This window comes from Trachemys scripta, chromosome 6 (genome assembly GCF_013100865.1).
Source record: "Trachemys scripta elegans isolate TJP31775 chromosome 6, CAS_Tse_1.0, whole genome shotgun sequence".
NCBI lineage: Eukaryota > Metazoa > Chordata > Testudines > Emydidae > Trachemys > Trachemys scripta.
Window position 1 is genome coordinate 47710101 of NC_048303.1, and position 19690 is coordinate 47729790.

Genomic DNA, 19690 nt, shown 5'->3' on the forward strand with positions numbered 1-19690 from the left:
CCACAAATATCCATAATGTTATTGCTGCGTACTGTGTGCACCATAATATCTGTGAAACAAACGGAGAAAAGTTTCCGCCGGGGTGGGGAGTTGAGGCAGATTGCCTGGTAGCCAATTTTGAGCAGCGAGACACCAGGGCAATAAGAAGAGCACATTGAGGGGTTCTGCGTCTCTGTGAGGCTTTGAAAACCAGTTTCAGCAATGAGCCAGAGTAATGTCTTATCTGTGTTGTTCCTTACCAAACTGTCCTCTCCATTGCATTTTCCCCCCTGTAAACTCCACCCCACCAACTACCGTGTGTGGAATGAATAAAGAGCCTTTTCTCCTCAATCCTTTAAGTTTTGTTATGCACACAAACACACAGAGACAGCAGAGGAAAGTAAGATAACATGGGGCAAAAGGGCTGATAACAAGGCAAGCTTGCTTACAGATGCACTGCAATAACAATTAAGGTGTGGGAATGGGCGCCTTCTGGTCCTTGTACCCTCCCCTGGTTTGAGTGCAAGTGATACCGAACATTCCGCCATTGTCACCCCCACCTCATGTGATGTTTGGGGGAGGAGGATGTAGAACTGGGCAATGATGGCAGCAAGTTCAGCATAGGCTGCAGAGAGACTCTAGCATCCAGCTGCCTTTCTTGAACCTCAACCAGACGCCTCAACATGTCTGATTGCTTCTTCATAATCCTGAGCATCTCTTCCTGCGTGGCATGCTCTTGTTCCCTGCATGCTCTCCTGTCCTCCCTGTCCATGTCCAGGTTCTCGGACAGTGTAATCCTCCATGTTCTGAGCTCCATCTTGTCACTCTCAGAGGTGTGCATTAACTCATTGAACATGTCCTCATGAATCTTCTTTTTCTGCCTTCTAGTCTGGGAAAGTCTCTGTCCTGGTGTGGAGAATGCACCAATGGACAAGGTTTCAGCTGCAAGAAATGCAAAGCACAAGGGTAACATTAATAATGCATACATTGTTTCTGGTGCAACGTTAATTTTTTTTATTAAAAAAAAAACCCTCAATACACTTCACTGCAAGCCACAACATAATCACAACTGCTGGCTATTGCAAGAGTCGATTTGCTGCTCCAGCCGTGGTGAGTAAGGCCATGAGGCATGGGCGAGAGGTCTTGTGCTCCTGTTTTTGTGAAGACATCCTTGGGATCAAAGTTTGGAACTTGAGAAAAGCCCCCTTTCCCCTAGCAACCTGGATGGTGCTTGAAGTCAGGCACCAGTGTAAAGTCCCCCCACATAGTTTGTTTTTTACAAAAGCGACACCGGATTGGGGGAGGGGGAAGGGAGACAAAGAGGATGGCGGCACCCTCCCCCCTTTTTTTATCAATGTTGCTTGCAATTCACGGTGATCCCTTCCAACCACAACCATGAATGTTTAGGAAAGCTTGGTTGTGTGATCCAGATTTCACCAAACGGGTCATATTACTTGTTGAATTGTTTGCGGTTTAAGGGCTAGCATTGAAAACTGCTCCCGTTTCCCCTAGGTGACCCTATGCGATATCACTCTCCTGAGGGTAACAGAGGCGAAAGGGAGCAGATGTTGCAAACATCTGGTACAGACCTGGTCCTTATGCTGTGTGCTGCAATGATGCCGATAGAGTTAATACTGGAGTGGTGTGGGAAATTGTCCCACTGTGGTGGATGAAATAAGGCAGCCCATCCTAGAAACCTCCATGAAAGCTTCCTAGAGATCTCCATGGAGGATTCCCAGGCCATCCCCATGCACATAAACAGTCTTTTTCGGAGAGCACCTCTGCGTAGCTGGAGTGGCCACCGATACCCACTACACCTACTTTTTTGTTCAGATTAAACATAAAAAATAATAGCATGTCCAGTCTGATTGGAAATGTGTACTCACCAGAGGTGCCTTCCCTGACATCACGCTCCCCCGCCAACTGGTCCTGTGATGGGATGGGCTCCAGGTTTAAATAGTTGTTGGCTGTTGTGAAGAATGGATCTCTGCTTGCCTGCCTCCCATTCTCCTCCTCCTCTTCCTCATCAACCATGTCCTTCTCGTTGCTTGAGGTCGCCTGGGGCTTCTGGAAGGTATCTATGGAGCATTTTGGAGTAGTGATGTGATCGCTGCCGAGAATTGCATGCAGCTCCTCATAAAAGCGGCATGTCTGTGGGGCAGAACCAGAATGACTCTTCACCTCCCTTGTCTTCTGGTACGCTTGACACAGCTCCTTTATTTTCATGCGGCACTGCTGCATGTTCCTGGTATAGCCCTTCTCCCCCATGCCCCGCGCGATCTTGGCATAGATGTCAGCATTTCTTCTGTTGGATCAGGGCTCTTCCTGCACAGACTCTTCTTCGCACACAACAATAAGATCCATCACCTCCTATGAACTCCATGCTGGAGCATATGTGCGGCCTGGAGTCTCCATGAGCAGTTGTGCTAGCAAGATCTCCAAAATTCCAAAGTTTCCGGGGCTTTAACAGGAAAGTGGTTGATTCCTGTGTACCTGGCTGACATGCAGTGGAGTTCAAAGTGCTCTCCAGAGCAGCCACAGTGGAGCACTGTGGGACACCTCCTGGAGGTCAATTCATTCAAATTACACAACACAGTGTCTAAACTATTCCCATGTCGACCTGTGGATATCAAATCAAGCGCTACGCCTCTTGCGGACATGGAGTACAGAAGTCAACTTTACAGGCCACTTAGGTCGGCAGAAGGGACTCAGTAGTGTAGACACATACATTTTTAGATCGACTTAATGTGGCTTATGTCAACCTAAGTTTGTAGTGTAGACCAGGCCTTAGATTTAAGGTCTACTCTGCAGCTTTCAAAATAAAAATGGTTCTGGAATGATTCCAAGCCAAAATGAGCCACAGAATCTCAGACATCAGAAGCAGAAGAGGATTAGGAATCTTTGTTGCTAATTAGCATTATGTGGAATTCTACAGTGGGTTCTGTCCATGTAGAATGCAGGTTCTTGATATGAGTAGCCTGGGTTCTATATTAAAGGTGAATGGTTGCAGTCTATTCCATTTTATATATTGTTTAGTGTATACATTTCCTGTATCTCACATCAGAGAGAACTCCTCAAACAATTAAGTCCCTTAATACCAATTTCACACCTCAGCAGTGTAGTAGTGTATGTCAGCCAATGTTTTAGCTCATTCTTTAATTATATTTTGTTACTAAATCATTGTTAGGAATTATATTAGATCATCATTGTTCAATTCTCAACTGAAATCTTTATAGAGCTCTATTTACGTACTTTATAGGCTGGACATTAACATACATTTCATAATGTGGAAGATTTGTTTCATCACAACATACTCTTAGAATACATAAATATAGTATTTATTATGTACAGTTGACCAAATTCTTCTCTCTTATACCAGGATAGCCCCATTGGGATTGTAGAATCTGGCACAAAGTGTAGAATGAACTATACACAAAATAGCTGCTGTCCTAGATGGATATAATATATTATTCCTATTATACACTACACATTAAAACAGTAAAGTATGGGTTATTCTTATATAATGCCAGAAAATGAGATGTTGCAGAGTGTAGCAGTGTGGCCTCTGATTGCCTGTTGAGCACCCTTCATGGACAGACGTTGCTGTGCTGCATCCTGCCTGTCAGGCTGTCCTATCTCTTCAGGTGTCTTTCAAAAAGGCACAATTCACAAAGCACTCCAAACAATTCCCAGAAGGGATCCCACTTAGTCCTCAGGTGCCACCAGCCTAGTTCATTTTTTCCCAGTAGTCCAATACAAAGTCTTTCAAAACAAAACACAGACTCATGCAGCTTTCACCCCAGTTTCAGCTGGGCACATCCTCCTCCTTCTTGAGGGTCTGTCTGTCAGTCTCTTGCCTGCTTCCTGTGCAGGGTCTCTCCCAGGTAAGATGACCAGATGTCCCAATTTTATAGGGACAGTCCCGATATTTGGGGCTTTGTCTTATATAGGCGCCTATTACCCTCCCTCCCCCACTCCCAACTTTTCACACTTGCTGCCTGGTCACCCTACTCCCAGGCCTCCCTGCCTGGAGAGCTTTCTCCTGCATTGTGCACTTTCCCCCTGCTGAATCAGGGCCCTGCAGGAGTCTTCTTGTTCCCAGCAGTGTATCTGCAGACTTAGCTTCAGTTTCCTCATCTTGCCACCTTCCCCGACAGCCAACTGCGACTGGACATCGTCACCACCAACGAGGACCGGAAGAAGATCATCATGGTGGACATCACAGTGCACTTCGAAAACAGGACCCCGGATTTCCACGACACCCGATCTCGAAAGGTGGAGAAATATGCCCCTCTGGCCGACACCCTGAGAGCTAGGGGCTACGAAGTCCAAACACATGCGCTGATCGTCGGAGCCCTGGGCGAATGGGACCCCAGTAACAAGCAAGCGCTGAGAAAATGTAGAGTCGATCAACACTACACTTGGCTGATGCGGCAACTCATGGTGTCAGACTCTGTCAGGTGGACGAGGGACATCTACATAGAACACATCACCGGACATCAGCAATACCAGGAGGGATGAGCTGGAGTGCTGATGAGAAGCGCAATTGGAGAAGTAGCTCAGATACTTTCCTGATGGACTGTTTTTTTTCTCTAAATGAACAACCTATCCTAAATTCTCAATTACTCAGGGACAGTCTTCACTCGTTGATATATTTTGCTTTCTGCCACCAACTCTCTGTATAACTTTTTTCATGAGTAATGTACCCGAATGCATCCAATGTACCTAAATATCTAAACTGTATTCTTAAATTCATTCACCTAAATTTGGGTTATTGCTGATTATGCACTATATGTGTCTTATGACTTTAAAAACAAACTTTGAATTTGTGGATAATCCAAGCACTATACCCAGATGTACAGACACTCTTTTCTCAACCTATGTATTATATAATATTTTTAACATTAGCTTTAATAAAACTTTTAAATCTGTTAAATTTCTCTTTTTGCAGTGCTTGCAACACCTATGGATTTGGGAGCCAGACAACTGAAGGACTTGCACTGGTAGATTTTGGAGGAAACTGTATCTAGCACTCTTCACCAGAGAGAGTCATTTAGGCCTGGGCTACATTAGCGGGGGCGGGTTCGAACTAAGATATGCAACTTCAGCTACTCTATTCGCGTAGCTGAAGTCGAAGTATCTTAGTTCGACTTACCTGGCCGTCCTCACGGCGGCGAGTCGACTGCAGCGGCTCCCCCGTCGACTCCACTTACTCCTGCCGAGGTAGAGTATGGGCGTCGATTCGGGGATCGATTTATCGTTTCCATACGAGACTCGATAAATCAATCCCCGATACATTGAACACTACCTGCTGATCCAGCCTGTAGTATAGACGTACCCTTTGTCAGAGGTCTGGAAAGTGTAAGGAAAGGGAATAAAAAATACCCAGCCTTAGAGTGGTGGCAGTGGTAGGAATACAAAGTACTAACCTGTTATTTCCTTAACATAAGTTTTCTGCATAAGAAAGAGACCATTAACAAGTGATAAGTAGTTATCTAGGATCAATTGGCTTCATTACTCATCTGCTACGATTCCAAAAAGCAGACTTAATATGAATCCAATTTGGCTGTACAAATTCAATTTCCAAGTCAATGCTGTTTTTTATTTCTTCTTGGGTATGGTCCATTTATCATCTAAAGAGAAATTTTCTCCACTGTCCAAATGCTTTTTCTGCACATCTGCCTACTGGTGTAGACAATTTCATTTTAAAACTTATAGTACAGTGTTTGTGTTGTAAGAGTAGCAGTTTTCCCAAGTCTGTTGTAGAATGCAGTAGAGAAGCATTATTTGTAGGTGTGTAGATATTTTTTATTTTTCGTGTGGGCACACGTCATTCTGCCAGCTTACCATTATGGACATTAATTTACTCAATGGAGTAATGAGTTCTGCAGTGCTGTTCAGTTTTGTATTAGTAGGCAGTTTTGTGATTTTATATATAATGACTTACTAAAGATATTTTTCTCACACTTGATATGTGAATCCTATGATTTAAACTATCCATACCATGCTTATGTTCCCCTGGATAGTCTGCTTAAGGACATGCAAAATCATGACAGGGCTGTTTTTAAAAAGGACACTTTAGCACTTGATGGTTTTCATTAAGTTTTTATTTACAGGCTTTGTTACAGTTATGTCATTGGTACCTGTGAAGTTGCCTGGTATTTTCCGAGTCCTTTACCTCTATCCAGAGGAATATTGTTGCTGAGCCTTCTCAAAGAAGTTGCACTGTCAGCTTACAGAAGGAATACTATAAAGCAAAATATAAAAGAGACTAAATTTTAACTTTTTCATACTTGTTAAATGGGGCTTAAATAGGTTTAAATTGTAAATATTGGTATAATGTACTTTTTATATAGTGGATCTGATCTTACTACCATCATTGAAACAAAATATATGACTTCACAGAGGGAAGCATCAGGCTCTACTTGCATATTATTAGGATTACGGTATATCTTTATATGTTTGATCCATTATAACCTTGCTATTCTCTGCGCTTTTCATAAACTTGGAGTGTCAAGACACAAGCTTCTTCCAGACATTCTAATCATCTCTCAGAAATGAGCCACTTTATGTACAAACTGTGTGCTTAAAAAAGAGCCTTTTTCATTGAAAAATGGAAGGAAATAGCTTCAGATCTTAAAGCTGTTTCACTGTTGTTTAGATCTCTTGATATTTGAAAATAATGTTTACACATTTAATGGGCTGTAAATTATGGAAATAATGGTGACCACTGTACTAACATAGCAACCTCTGTACTAACATTCATGGTGTTTTAAAGCAGCAGTTCTAGAATCTGTGTCAGTGGACAGGACAATTCCTGAAAGCACCTCGACTGTCGAGACACCTGATCTTTCCCCATGTCGATCCCCCTCAACTCCACGACATCTCCGCTACCGTCAGCCAGGAGGTAAGAAACATTGCCTTGGAAGGAGACCAAGTTATGTGTTTCCAATTCCTTTTTAATTACCTACAAAGATTATTTTCTAAATAATGTGGTTAGTTTGTGTCTCTGCTTATTTCTCAGATGTAAAAAAGCAGGCAAAATGTGAATAACAGTATTCTAGTTAATTGGCATATTAATAACAAGAGAATGAAAAGCATCCTGGGAGTTAGGAAGTGCTGAAATGATCTGTAATATCTGGAACAGGATGTACCTTAGTTCAGGAATAATATTGACTCAATCCTATTCTTACATGAATTCTCAAGATTTTAACAGATTTGCAGGAGCTATTATGGGGGCACATTTTGGGTACCATATGTGATGATTAGATACACAACTCCCATTACTGTTAATGGGAAACGACTGTGTCTGTTCCTCCATGTGTGGCACTGAACATTTACAGATGGTATCAGATTATTCATTCCAGTATTGAGTAAATTACTCAACTGAAGAGGAAAAGCAAGAGGTGGATCTTCTAATAGCTCTCACATGGCTCTTTCGAATTACTAACAGAACTACTTGCTGTATCCATAAATATTTAGAATGTTGCCCTTTCTTGAAATCTAGATTGTAAGCAAACTATTTTGTCTGGGGGGAAAAATACCACAAATATAATCCTCCCCAGTAATCACTAATAATTTATGAAAATATTTCATATTCATTTTAAGCCAACACCAAACTTTACTTTTTGGCATGGTTTATGGTTATGTGTCAGAATTTTTGGTTTGAAAACTCTGGAAATGCAAAGCAAAACCATTTGAATGGAAATCAGAGGAGATGTTCACAAAACTTCTTGCAAAGTGATACCAGTAAGTTTTGCAAAGCTCTGCTAATTTTAGTTAACAACCAGGGGGAAATCTTAAATCTTGTTCAAAATAATATCAATTTTTACTTTGTTTGGGCTGGCTAATGAAAATGATGTGATTGAGAAGTAAATTAACCATACTTCTATTACTTTGGCACCATTATTTTTAAGCAGTTGTATCATAACTTTCATTTTTGTTTGGTTAATCTTTTTTCTTCATATTGGCACCACCATACACTTTGTTAAACAGTATTATTTATTATTGTGATCAGGTGATAAAAATAAAATGACAAATATATTTTTAATATTCTGCCCCTTTTCATTGAGAACATAAAATATGTACATAAGTAAGCATGCTTATGAAAAAAAGTATTGTATATTCACTCTTTACCGTGTGTGCTGGGGGAGTGGAGAATATGAACATTGATATACTTTTTAAAAAAAGCTAAAACCAAATACAAGTTGTTGACCTTTATTTGTCTGTTCCTTACAGTACAGACTGCTGACAACAGCCACTGTTCTGTTTCTCCTGCTTCTGCATTTGCTATTGCTACAGCTGCAGCAGGGCATGGGAGTCCACCAGGTGAGAACAATTTAGTGCAAGAAAAATGTAGATGGTTCTCAACAGGTAAAGCTGTCCTACAAGCATGTTCATCCCAGTTTTAAATAGTCACTGGTTTGTTCCTTTAATCTCCTGGGTATTTGATTCCCTAGAATAATCAGGCTTCCATTCTGAATGGAGATTCCATTGGGATCTATAGATGATCAGGACATACTAGATACGCTTGACAGTACTGAAGAAGGTGGATGGAACAGATCTAGTTTTCCATCCCTGTGTGTAGGATTTATTTGTCTAACTAATTGACTAACTGTACGTAGGTCTGTAGATTTCCCAAGAAAGACTCTTTGGTCTAATGAGTAGATGAAATATTGAAATTCAGGGACTCCTAGGTTCTGTTCCTAAATTCACTGTTGTCTTACTCTGTGCCCTTGGGCATATCACTTAACTTCTCTGAACTAAATTTTACACTTCATAATGTTAGCATAAATCCAGAGTTGATCCACTGAAATCAATGCAGTTACTCTGGATAAACGCTGGTGTAACCAAGAGCAAGTTTGTCTAAGTTTTGTGGTTTATCCAGCTGTAAAGTAATATCTGCTTCCTTTGCAGAGTGGTGACATATACTGTTTGTAAACCACTTTGAAATCCTGGGTTTAAAAGCAATAATACAAAGCCCATTGAAATCAGTGACATTGTTTCCACCGATTGCAGTAAGCTTTTGATCAGGTACTAATGTGTAAAGTTGTGATGGTTTGTTTGATCGGAGTTATTTGTTCAAAGTCCTCACACACTGAAGACAGAACACACTTCACACTAAATTAATTTCTGTGATGAACATTGATCGGCTTCTCTACATTATCACCATGTAATCTCCTTTTGTGATTTTGGAAGACCATAATCTGTCTATATTCAGTTTCACGATCATTACGAGCCTGACAGAGCCAGATGCTGGATACCAGCAAATTCTTTGGAAATACAAGAGTTCTCTGCCTGTCAGAACCAGCTCCTACATTTGTGCTGGTCAAAGGAACATATTTTAAAAAAAAATTAATCCCAACATGTAGAAAAAATGTTCTCAAAATACAAACATATCACACTAAAAACAATTATAGCTAACGCTCCCAATACAGCCAATTGATTTGAAACAAATATAGATTTGTTAGTTTTGGCTCTGCATTATAAAAGCACATAAAGAAAACATAAGAAAGTAAAATGTAAAAGCATACAATAAAATGTGGGCATTTCAGATTATTCAGACTCTGTATATTGGAAAGAAGAAAATACTTTGCGTGTGTCAGGCTAATTAAATACTATTTTGTGGTGTTTACTTTGGTTCCAAAAGAGGACCAGTTGTTTTCTTTTTTAAAGAAAAGGTAATGCAGCAAAACTGACAAGAAAAGAGTGAATCAGGGAATCTGTAGGGAAAGATCTGTAGGTTTCTGTCGCGAGGTGAGCAAGTACATTAGACTTCCAGAGTTTGAAAACTTTGAAAGCAAAGCTTAAACCCCTGAGTCAACTTTATGTGTAACTTGTATGAGTGTTGGCAAAAACATGCTGGCAGGAATTAAATAATCACAATAGCATGGTGTGATGGGTTCCCTGGGGTACTGCTGGAACTGGAACTGGGGTACCGCTGAGCCCTCTGTCTCACCAACCTGGGCTCCCTCTCACACTGTGATGCTGTGACAAGCTGCAAACCCATCCAGGTATTTCACGTACACAGCCATCCACAGGCAGGGACACAACCAGATGAGTTACCTGAATGCTTCTTCTAGCCATTTATGAACCAACAATAGAGAGGCTCCAGCCAGTTCCCCACAGTTCCCCAGGCTAGGACCTCAGAGCTGTATCATCTTGCCCTGGTCAGAAGCCTGACCAGATTAAGTTTATTACCCAGTCCACCCGTCCCTCAATGTGGAGAGGACATGCCCTAGCTCTCATTCCTGAGTAAATTTCCCTTTCACTTCAAGCTAAACCCACTGTTTTAGGTAAAATATAAAACAGATTTATTAACTACAGAAAGATAGATTTTAAGTGACTATAAGTAATAAGTATACAGATCAAAGTTGGTTACCTAGGAAATAAAAGTAAAATCGCAATCTCAGTTCTATAAATTAGACAGGATTTGGATGAAGCAGTCTCTCACCCTGATGGTATACACAAACCGGGATTCTCCTTTCCGGCCTGGGACCACCTCCCTCATTCAAAGTCATTGTTCTCCAGACATGTAGCCAGGTGTTGTGTTGTGAAGGGAGTCAGGACAAATGATGATGTCACTTCCCCTTCTTTATAGTTTCCTCCAGCTTACTGGAAAGATCTTTTGCTATGACCTAAGCCAAGCAGTCTCCATTGTCTACATGTGTCTCTGAGAGGTCTCCATTGTATACAGTTCCTGGGGTAGTCCTTGTGAGTGTGTATTCCATGTAATGGGCCATCTTCAGTGTCTGGCTGCCCCGTTGTTGTACCTGAAAGACTAGTTGTGGGTGTTTCCAATTTCACAACATATTTTAGTAACATACACATAGCAAAACTTCATAACTCCACATACAATGATAGCACATACAATTCAACAGGATATTAATGTTCAATAGATCAAGACTTTTAAAATTATATCTCACAAGGTATACTTTGTACAAAACATATCACAATTATATGATAGTGGTTAATATGCGGGTGCCAGGGTGTTGCTTTGGGGTACAGAGTGTCACACATAGCGCTTGCCAAATTAATGTTAATTTATTATTTTAAAAATATATTAAAATAATATGAAGTTTGCAAAGTCAAACACTCAACCTTTAGATGGGAAGAAAATCTAAGGGAAAAATGAATTTAGGAGAGCTGGCAGTTCCTCAAGGAGAAAACATTAAAGGGTGTAGGGTGTTCCCCCGAGGTATAGAGAGTCACACTGGCGAAAAAAAATTCCCTGGAACCTAACCTCCCGCCATTTACATTCATTCTTATGGGGAAATTGGATTCACTTAACATCGTCTCACTTAAAGTTGCATTTTTCAAGAATATAACTGGGTTGTTAAGTGAGGAGTTACTGTAGTTGTGAATGCTAGTGAAGAGATTGCAGTATTCAAGATGAGAGATAACAAGGGCCTTGACAGAGGTTTTGGAAGTGGGGTGAAAGGAAGGGGAGGATTTGGCACATATTTCAGAGGAAGAACAAGTAGGTATTATCAACAGGCTGGATGCGGGGTGAAAAGTAGAGAGGAGATTGAATAAGGGCTTGTCTACACTTAGAATGCTACAGCGGCACATCTGTGCTGCTGCTGCTGCAGCTGCACTGTTGTAACACTTCAGTGTAGACACTTCCTATGCCAATAGGAGGGTGTCTCCTCTTGGCGTAGGTAATCCATCTCCCCGAGAGGCAGTAGTTAGGCTGATGGAAGAATTCTTTCTTTGACCAAGCGCTGTCTATACAGGGACTTCGGTTGGCTTAACAACGCTGTTCAGGGGTGTGAATTTTTCATATCCCTGATCAATGTAGTTAAACCAACCTAATTTTCTAGTGTAACCAGGTCTAAGACACCAAACTGCAAGGCTGGGTGACTGGAAGGAAGTAAACAGTGATAGACATATAAGTCCTTTTTTTCTACTTTCTTTCTCTTTTTTCATTTTTAGAAGGCAATGTGGTTTGGAGGAATGAGCACATGGTTGGGAGTCAGAGGGTCCTAAATTCTAGTCCTGGCTCTGCCACCATGGGTAGGTCACTGCACCTTTCTGTCTTTCCCTAGCTGTAAAATGAGAATAATAATACAGGTATTTACTCTTTTAGGATTACAATGATGAATTTGTTAACATCTATACATTGCCCTGAGAAGGCAAGCACTATACAAATGCTAAGTAGTAGTATTCGTATGTAGGAAGTATTATTATCCCAGTGTTAATATGTATTGGGGTTACTGGAATTTCTGAATTTTCCTTGTTTTTCAATTTCTGAAGTCTTTTTTTCAGTGTTATTGTTTGTTTTTTTTCTTGGCTTTTTATTTTGTGTCCTATTTCTCTCTATTGCACATTGATCTTGAGATGTTTCTTTGATACAGTAAGAATATCATACAACGATTTTTAAAGAAGCAAGATACCTTTGGGTGTGTATTAGCAGAAAATGTACACTCTGTTGTTGGACAATATACTTTTTGATGCAGTAAGCATGTAGGTTCTCTATAGGAAACTGGAAGATATTCAAAATACAGTTAAAATCTCTAATAATGTTAATTTGGTTGATACAAATGTAGCCAAATAAAGCAATATTGTTTTTATAAATAGCGAACAAAAAAAATACACTTCATGCGAGTTAGGCAAACATAGTGGCTTCTGCTCTGCTGTGATAAGGATTTGTTTTAAACAACATGTCGAAGAAAAACAACTAAACTTAATGGTGGAGTATTTTATCTTTAAACCATTTCAACTGAACATAAGTGTTAAGAGAACTCGTTTTGACAAAACATACATTTTGGGCCAAAATTTTCCTGTCATTTTCCCATTATATTTTTTTCATTCTTCTAGATATCCTGGTTTCAGCTGGTTTCAACAGAAATATTAGGAATATTTTGAGAAATGCACTAATTCCTACTTGAAGGAAACTAGGGGGACTAGAAATCATACTAATACATTGTTTTGAGATTTTGAGCCTTAAGAAGTTTGGATAAATTAAAATAAATTGAATGTAAAGTGAGCTGAATGTATATGCTTATCTCAGCCAAAATGGTTCACATGTAGTTTCTTCATATCCTTGTTAGCTTCATTTTTCCCTGTTCAAAGTCCTCTTCAAAGTCACATAGGCCATTATTTTCAAGAAGCTAAATGTTCCAAGGCTCCTTCTAGTACTGATATTTACTGTAGAAAACATACCATTATTTCACAAGAACAAGGTGACTTATTGTGAGGGCCTTGACAGCATGGGCTACCAACCAGAATACAAGCCATCCAGGGTTCTGGGTATATACTTTGGTTGCTAGCCCACACTAAAGTCCATTCCGCCACGTATACATACCTTGCTAGCTAGATTAAAGTTGCATGGGTATCCTACCTGTGCTACAATCACACATTCACTTGCAGAGTAGACATTTCCAAAAAGACACCGAATTCTGGGACAGAATCATGAGTCTGTTCTTACATCCTGTCACAAGTATGTCATAACCTGTATTAAGAAAAGTCTCTAGAAAAATCTTCCCTACAAATCTATATTGTAGAAAGAAGCAAAACTCAGAACCTTTTATTTTTACCAATGAGTATTTGTGGTTTGGTAAATGCAATATGAATCTGAATTACCCTTGGTTTTGGTTTTGCAAAACGAAAGACCATCAGCTCACCTCTTCTTCATTGCAGAGTGCTCTGCCTTCCTCCACTTTTCTGCTGCTTACATGAACTAAATGCATAAGCAGTCATATTATCTTTAGCAGGTATGAAAAATTTTCTTCAGAGAAAATACAAAAGCTACTCTGTTAATCAGCTAGCTGAGGCTGGTAGGAGCTAAATGCAGTCAACTCCCTTTGAGATGGAACATGACACTTCAGAATGTACAATGAAAGATCCACCTCATGGCTCCTCTGAGACAATGCTGCTGAAAACCTGTGTCTGCCCAGTTTTCATTGTTATCAACACACCCAACAGAGCCTACATGTTCTATATCTTATGGTCCAGCGGAGTCATATGTAGTTTGTAGAAGGGGCCTAATTCCATTTTAAATTATGGCTTTTGGGCCTGGTGTACAAAATTAGGGCCATATACTACCATCCATCCATAGCAAATTTCCCACTGATAACAAAGGATGAGAGTGGAATATGGCTCTTACAGAACAGAATATGTGTCTTTGTATAATAACTAAACTTTTAGTTAGTAAGTTGTTTTTATATCAGAATCACTCAGTGGGATCAAAATGTAATACTAGACACTTTTAGGACCATCTATAAAAAGCAACAGAGGGTCCTTTGGCACCTTTGAGACTAACAGAAGTATTGGGAGCATAAGCTTTCGTGGGTAAGAACCTCACTTCTTCAAATGCAAGACATCTGAAGAAGTGAGGTTCTTACCCACGAAAGCTTATGCTCCCAATACTTCTGTTAGTCTCAAAGGTGCCACAGGACCCTCTGTTGCTTTTTACAGATTCAGACTAACACGGCTACCCCTCTGATACTTAGGACCATCTATGTTTCTGTCCTTTGTTTATTTGGCCATTTGTACATACGATTTCCTAAACTGTACACATAATAATGGTAATTGCATAATGTTGTCATACCATTGGGCATTATTTGAACATCTGGCTCTTAAAGTGTCAGTATTAATCTTAAAATTCACTGTCCCTTTGAGATGAATTGGGGAGGTTCACGTCTCTGAGAGCTCCTGTTTCAGGAAGTCTGGAAACACATCAAGACAACTTAACATCAGTTTTGGCTTGTTCACATTTAGCTCTTTTTGGAACATTTCTTTTTTTCAGCAATAAAACCTAGACATTTACTTTTTTTAAATGAAAGCTTATGTCTTTAGAAATGAAATCTCTCATAGGTAAATACTTCAGTTGGGTTAGATCCATCCTCTGAGCTGGGTGTTTGACACCGCCGTTATAATTAGTCATGCTTGATTCACATTACAGTTGTTGGCAAACTTTTATTAGTCTAAATTTCAGTTAGATTTACATATTATTCCACTGGGTAGCATTTAGGTCTTTCCATTCAGGTAAATCAAGTACAAACTAATTAAGACTGACCATATAATTAAATGTTTATAATTAGCATAATCAAGTTTAACATAAGGTTTTGATGAGTGTTATACACCCCCTTTCAGGTTGTGACTGGCATTATTATTTTATGATCAATGAAACCATTAGCCATCTCCCTAATGTGATAATATTTTTGTTTTCTTTTGTTTGTTCTGGCACAAGCACTAATTGTAGCAATTGAGTGACACAGTTTGTGCCAAATGGTCCAAAATAGATCCTCTGAACAGAGTAATATTGTATATATGAGTGTGTCTAGAGGGGACACCTTAGCTTTATATATTGCTGCCAGTTGCATTCAACTTGTTAAAATTCAAGTACATCTAGAGATGTACATACAGACTAATGAAGATGCATGTTTTCCAATAGACTGCATTGATTTCTCAGTTGTAGATCCTGTATTGCATCACATTCCACGTTTCCTTTGGTCACTTGTAGTATTTCACAAATTCTGAGCATACCTCACTGCAGGCCAATAGGGTACTATTTTTTTTTTCAACTATATTTGCTGTAGACGGATGAAAAGTACAATTTCCCTAGAGGCTGAAGGGGACATTGGGGGAAGTTTCAGGAAATAAAACATCTCCCTGCTGCCAAGTGCAACAGTGGCAGTGTGACATTGTGTCATCGTGTTGTATCACATACGGGTCCCACATCAGTCATTGGGACAGTTAGTAAACTGGCTGGTGTAAATTGTGGGCATTACTTTTATATTATGAGAGAAGAGACAGCAAAGGATTTGCAAAGTCTTCTGAATCTTGTGAGGAAATGATTATGCTATATGGTTGGGGCTGTGTAAGGTCTACAGTGGGCAGATGCCTATGTGATACATGGAAGTGTTATAATGAATAAATTAGTGTTTCTTATCATGTCCATGTTTACATAAAAATCTTTGTCTACAGAGACAAAGAGAATCTTTGTTCGTATAAGCAAGTGGGTTTTTATTTTTCTAGTACTGTGCAAAAATATTCATAGCGAAACTGAAACCAGAAAATAGTGGCCTTTTTCTAGTTAATCTTTGGAGCTGGATAAAAAAACATAAGTGTTGCCATTATGTCAGAGTGATGACAGTAAGTTTGCACTCAAAAACTGCTTCTCCTGAACTCTAATAGGCCTTTCTGCTTAGCAGAAGACCTATTTGAAACCTGTATCTTTTTAAAGTCCTGGCCTCAAAAAAACAAAAAACAAAGATCCTGTGTTGCCTATATGTATGCTAGTACTTTCATTGAAGCCAGTTGGATTGCTACTCATGAGTTAAGTGTCACGACTGAGCCCTGTGTCATGGAGACCATTTGTGAGGAGTACGAAGGCGGTCTTAACCTTAACCTTATTTTGTTCATTGTTAAGTTCCTAACTAGGGATTGCCAAACCAGTTCAGTCAATTAAGAACTGTTGTCCTCCCCTGAGCCTTCACCCATTTCAAAATCAAGCTCAGACCAAATACCTTTCAGGGTTCTGAAATATTTAGAAGTGTTATGTATTCTTTGTTGTTGTTGTTTTTTATTACTGGTCCTAGCCAGAAACAAACAATGTGACTGCTAGTAATCTCCTGGAGCATGTTTTCATGAGATTTCCAGTTCAATTGTGCAGACTCAGCAGGTGTGGTTAAGCACACCTAGTGGAGCTGGGTAAAACATATTTATTGAATAATTTGACAGCTAACATTGTCTTTTTGTTAAAGAAATTATATGACAAATGATCAGTTACATTATTCACCTAGCTCTGCTGCCAGGTGAGCTTGTGGAATGGGGATATTGAGGGTTGCACATTTATAATTTAAAAAGTCAGGGAATGCAAATGTTAAGATTCTAATAGCAATGACCAGTCAACTGCAGTGCATATTCTGTGTGTTTTATGATATTATAGAATCCTGGTGATGCCACGGTTAATGTTAGATCTTCCCTTCCATTATACACCCCCACCCTCAATCTCTTTTCCCCTGAAATGTGCATGTGTTGTCTTTTGCCAAAAGATAATTTCACTGGAAAATCAGGGGAGAAATGAAAATAGAGATAAAAATTAATTTGTTTGAATCTCTCTTCTAATTCAGCATCCATGAACATTATTCCTTTCCCCTTGACATTCACCTACTGTGTGATGAATTTGAATAGGTTTCTATTTTTTGTTCCTGAATCAGGAGCTGTTTGAATTTAACAAAACTGTTGCTTAGCAATTCTAGATATCTGAATGGTTAAATGAACCTCCCTGTGCAGCTATTGTAAAGCAGTAACTTTGAATTAAAAATTATAATTATAATTGGAAGAGAAAATTGGAGTTCACCTTTGTAACAAATAACACATGCTGCTGTCATACCAGTAGCCAAACTACATATAAATCCTAGTTTGAACTCAAAAACATTATGGTATCATGCAAGACGTCAAAGTCAGTTTCAGAAATTAGAGGCCCAGCTCTTTTATAGCTGATGAAAATATGCCTGAAAGCTGTTTGGAGCATAAAGGAGCATTGCATGGAAGGATCTATAATCTCCACGAGTGGCACCTGTGCTTACAGCACTTGCTGTTCCTAGCAAGTTGCAATTGCTGCCCTTATGTAGGCAGTTGGCTTCTCCCAGAAGATGACCTGTGTATATATATATATATATAAGGAAAAAGGTGAGTCCTTTCTGGGTCTCTTCAGTGGTTTCCTCACACTTGGCTCATGCAGAGGTGAGCCATGATGAGCTTTGTGAGGCAGGGAGAAGAGAGGGTTTTTCTGTTTCCAATTTGAGATAAAAATGTTGCCTATATAATTCATGTTTATTTATATTACCATAGAGCTGCTTGTTTTATGGGCTGATAATAAGAGCTATTTAAAACCTGGACTTTTTTATACAGAGATTTTGCTGACTGATGTGCAGCCAGCCAATTTCTTTACTTTGCTTGACAGCTAACCATCCACTCACAGATGGTCTGAAAATGATACATTTGGCTCTCGGTAATTATCCTCTCCTTCTTTTTTAATCTTTACTCCATTGTTAGCGAAAAATGCTGAAGAATTAGGCAAAATACTTCCTTTAGCTAATGTTGGAAGTGCATCCCCCTAAGGGAAAAGATTGGGCTTTCTTGCAGCCTCCCAGTTGGTCCCTCTCAGCTATCTGTACCCACAGAATTTGTCTTACCCCTTGTTTTGTAGACAGATGTACTTTATTTAAGTTGACTAAACATTTATTTTAAATAGTTACAGAAAAGAAGATTCCCCTAGGAGGAACCTGTTAACATTTATCATACTGTAAGATTGCCGAAGAATGACAGGACAGCGTGGCTTAACAGCATGCTTAGGAACATGCATTTGATAGTAAAAACTTAGACAATGACAACTGATTAGTTTAAAAATGAGGAGCTGGAAACTCACTGAAATGCAGGGATACATCAGCAGGAGAAAAATGTTAGATGATCCCCAAGGACTTAGAGAATTAACAGGAGCATATGCAAACACATTTGGCTGGCAGTACAAATTCAAGGAAAGTATCAACTGTTTGACATGTTATCACCTTTGTGATTATTCACATAGCATAGTTCACACATAATTTAAAATAGTTGCTGTAGTAAATAAAATGTAGACAAGATATGCTGTAATAATCACAGATGTGATTGTTTTAATGTTTTCTGTATTTAAACAGTCTTTATGCTTATTCACCAATTATTTCCTATTATTCTCTTATCTAAAACAAAATGTAAGAGGAAAATTCTGTTCTTAGATACATACAGTGGTTTTCTGGACTGATATACTACAATCCCTACACACAGAGATTATCAATTTATGTCAACGAGACTTCTGCATATACAGGGATAGAGGCTCCAGTTCTGTATATCTGAGTCAAGGTCCATTTTGCTGGTCTGAGAAAATAATTTTCCTCAAAAATTTGGAAGTAAAAATCTTTCAAAATGTGAACTTGTTGAAGGGCTCTTTAAGAACAGAGAATTTAGTTTATCCTCTAATAATTTCCCAACACATTAGGGGTCAGGTTTCAAAGTGATAGCCATGTTAGTCTGTATCAGCAAAACCAAATGATTGTATAGTAAGAAAATAAAGCCTATGTTACAGTTGAAGAATGAAGAAGTAAAATAATATGTGATGTCTGAATTAAGACAATTCAAGCCAAATCTGTCTTGCATGGATCTGGGGGGTATTCTCAGTAACCAAACTTATCTCCATAATACTACAGATAATTTCAGTCTTGTGAAGAAATAAACTGAAGAGCTTTGTGAAAGATTTGAAGGTCATGGAATTCTCAGCAAATTAAATCAAATGTCCAGGGTTGCTGAATCCTTTTTTCCCCCCACATAGCTCAAAAATTCCTTTCTACTATTTATTGGACCTGTAAAAGACTTATGTCAGTATACGTTTATCTTTAGGACAGTTTCAGGACCTAAAATCAAGGTGTTCAGCACTTTTGAAATTCAGGACACTTTTATTTTAGTGCCTATATATGGATTTAAGAAACTAACTTAAAACCAGGTTTGAAAAATTTAGCCTGAGTCTTTATTGAAAAAAGGAATAATAGAATAAATTCCTGATTCAGTATTCTTTTACCACCGGAGAGGAGATATTTTCTTCACCAATAGCTGCAGATTCCAGGAAATTCCCATCAGGTCCTTAAAATGTTAGCAGCAGTTTAGATATTGGTGGGAGAGGAGGAAAGCCCTGGGTCACATTTTTAATACAAGTGGTTGGTTGCACCTT

The 19690-nt window shown here is 39.2% G+C and overlaps 1 protein-coding gene across 2 annotated transcripts in view; it reads left to right on the top strand.

Annotated features, from left to right (window-relative positions):
- The window catches only part of RASGRF2 (Ras protein specific guanine nucleotide releasing factor 2), a 199173-nt gene that overhangs the window by 111687 nt on the left and 67796 nt on the right, over positions 1 to 19690 (top strand). Inside the window, exons 16-17 of one of the 2 annotated variants that reach the window (XM_034774092.1) lie at positions 6758 to 6886; positions 8218 to 8307. In XM_034774092.1, the coding sequence (XP_034629983.1) occupies positions 6758 to 6886; positions 8218 to 8307 (219 nt within the window). The remainder of the gene's footprint in view (positions 1 to 6757; positions 6887 to 8217; positions 8308 to 19690) is intronic. The other variant, XM_034774093.1, reaches the window with a different exon arrangement.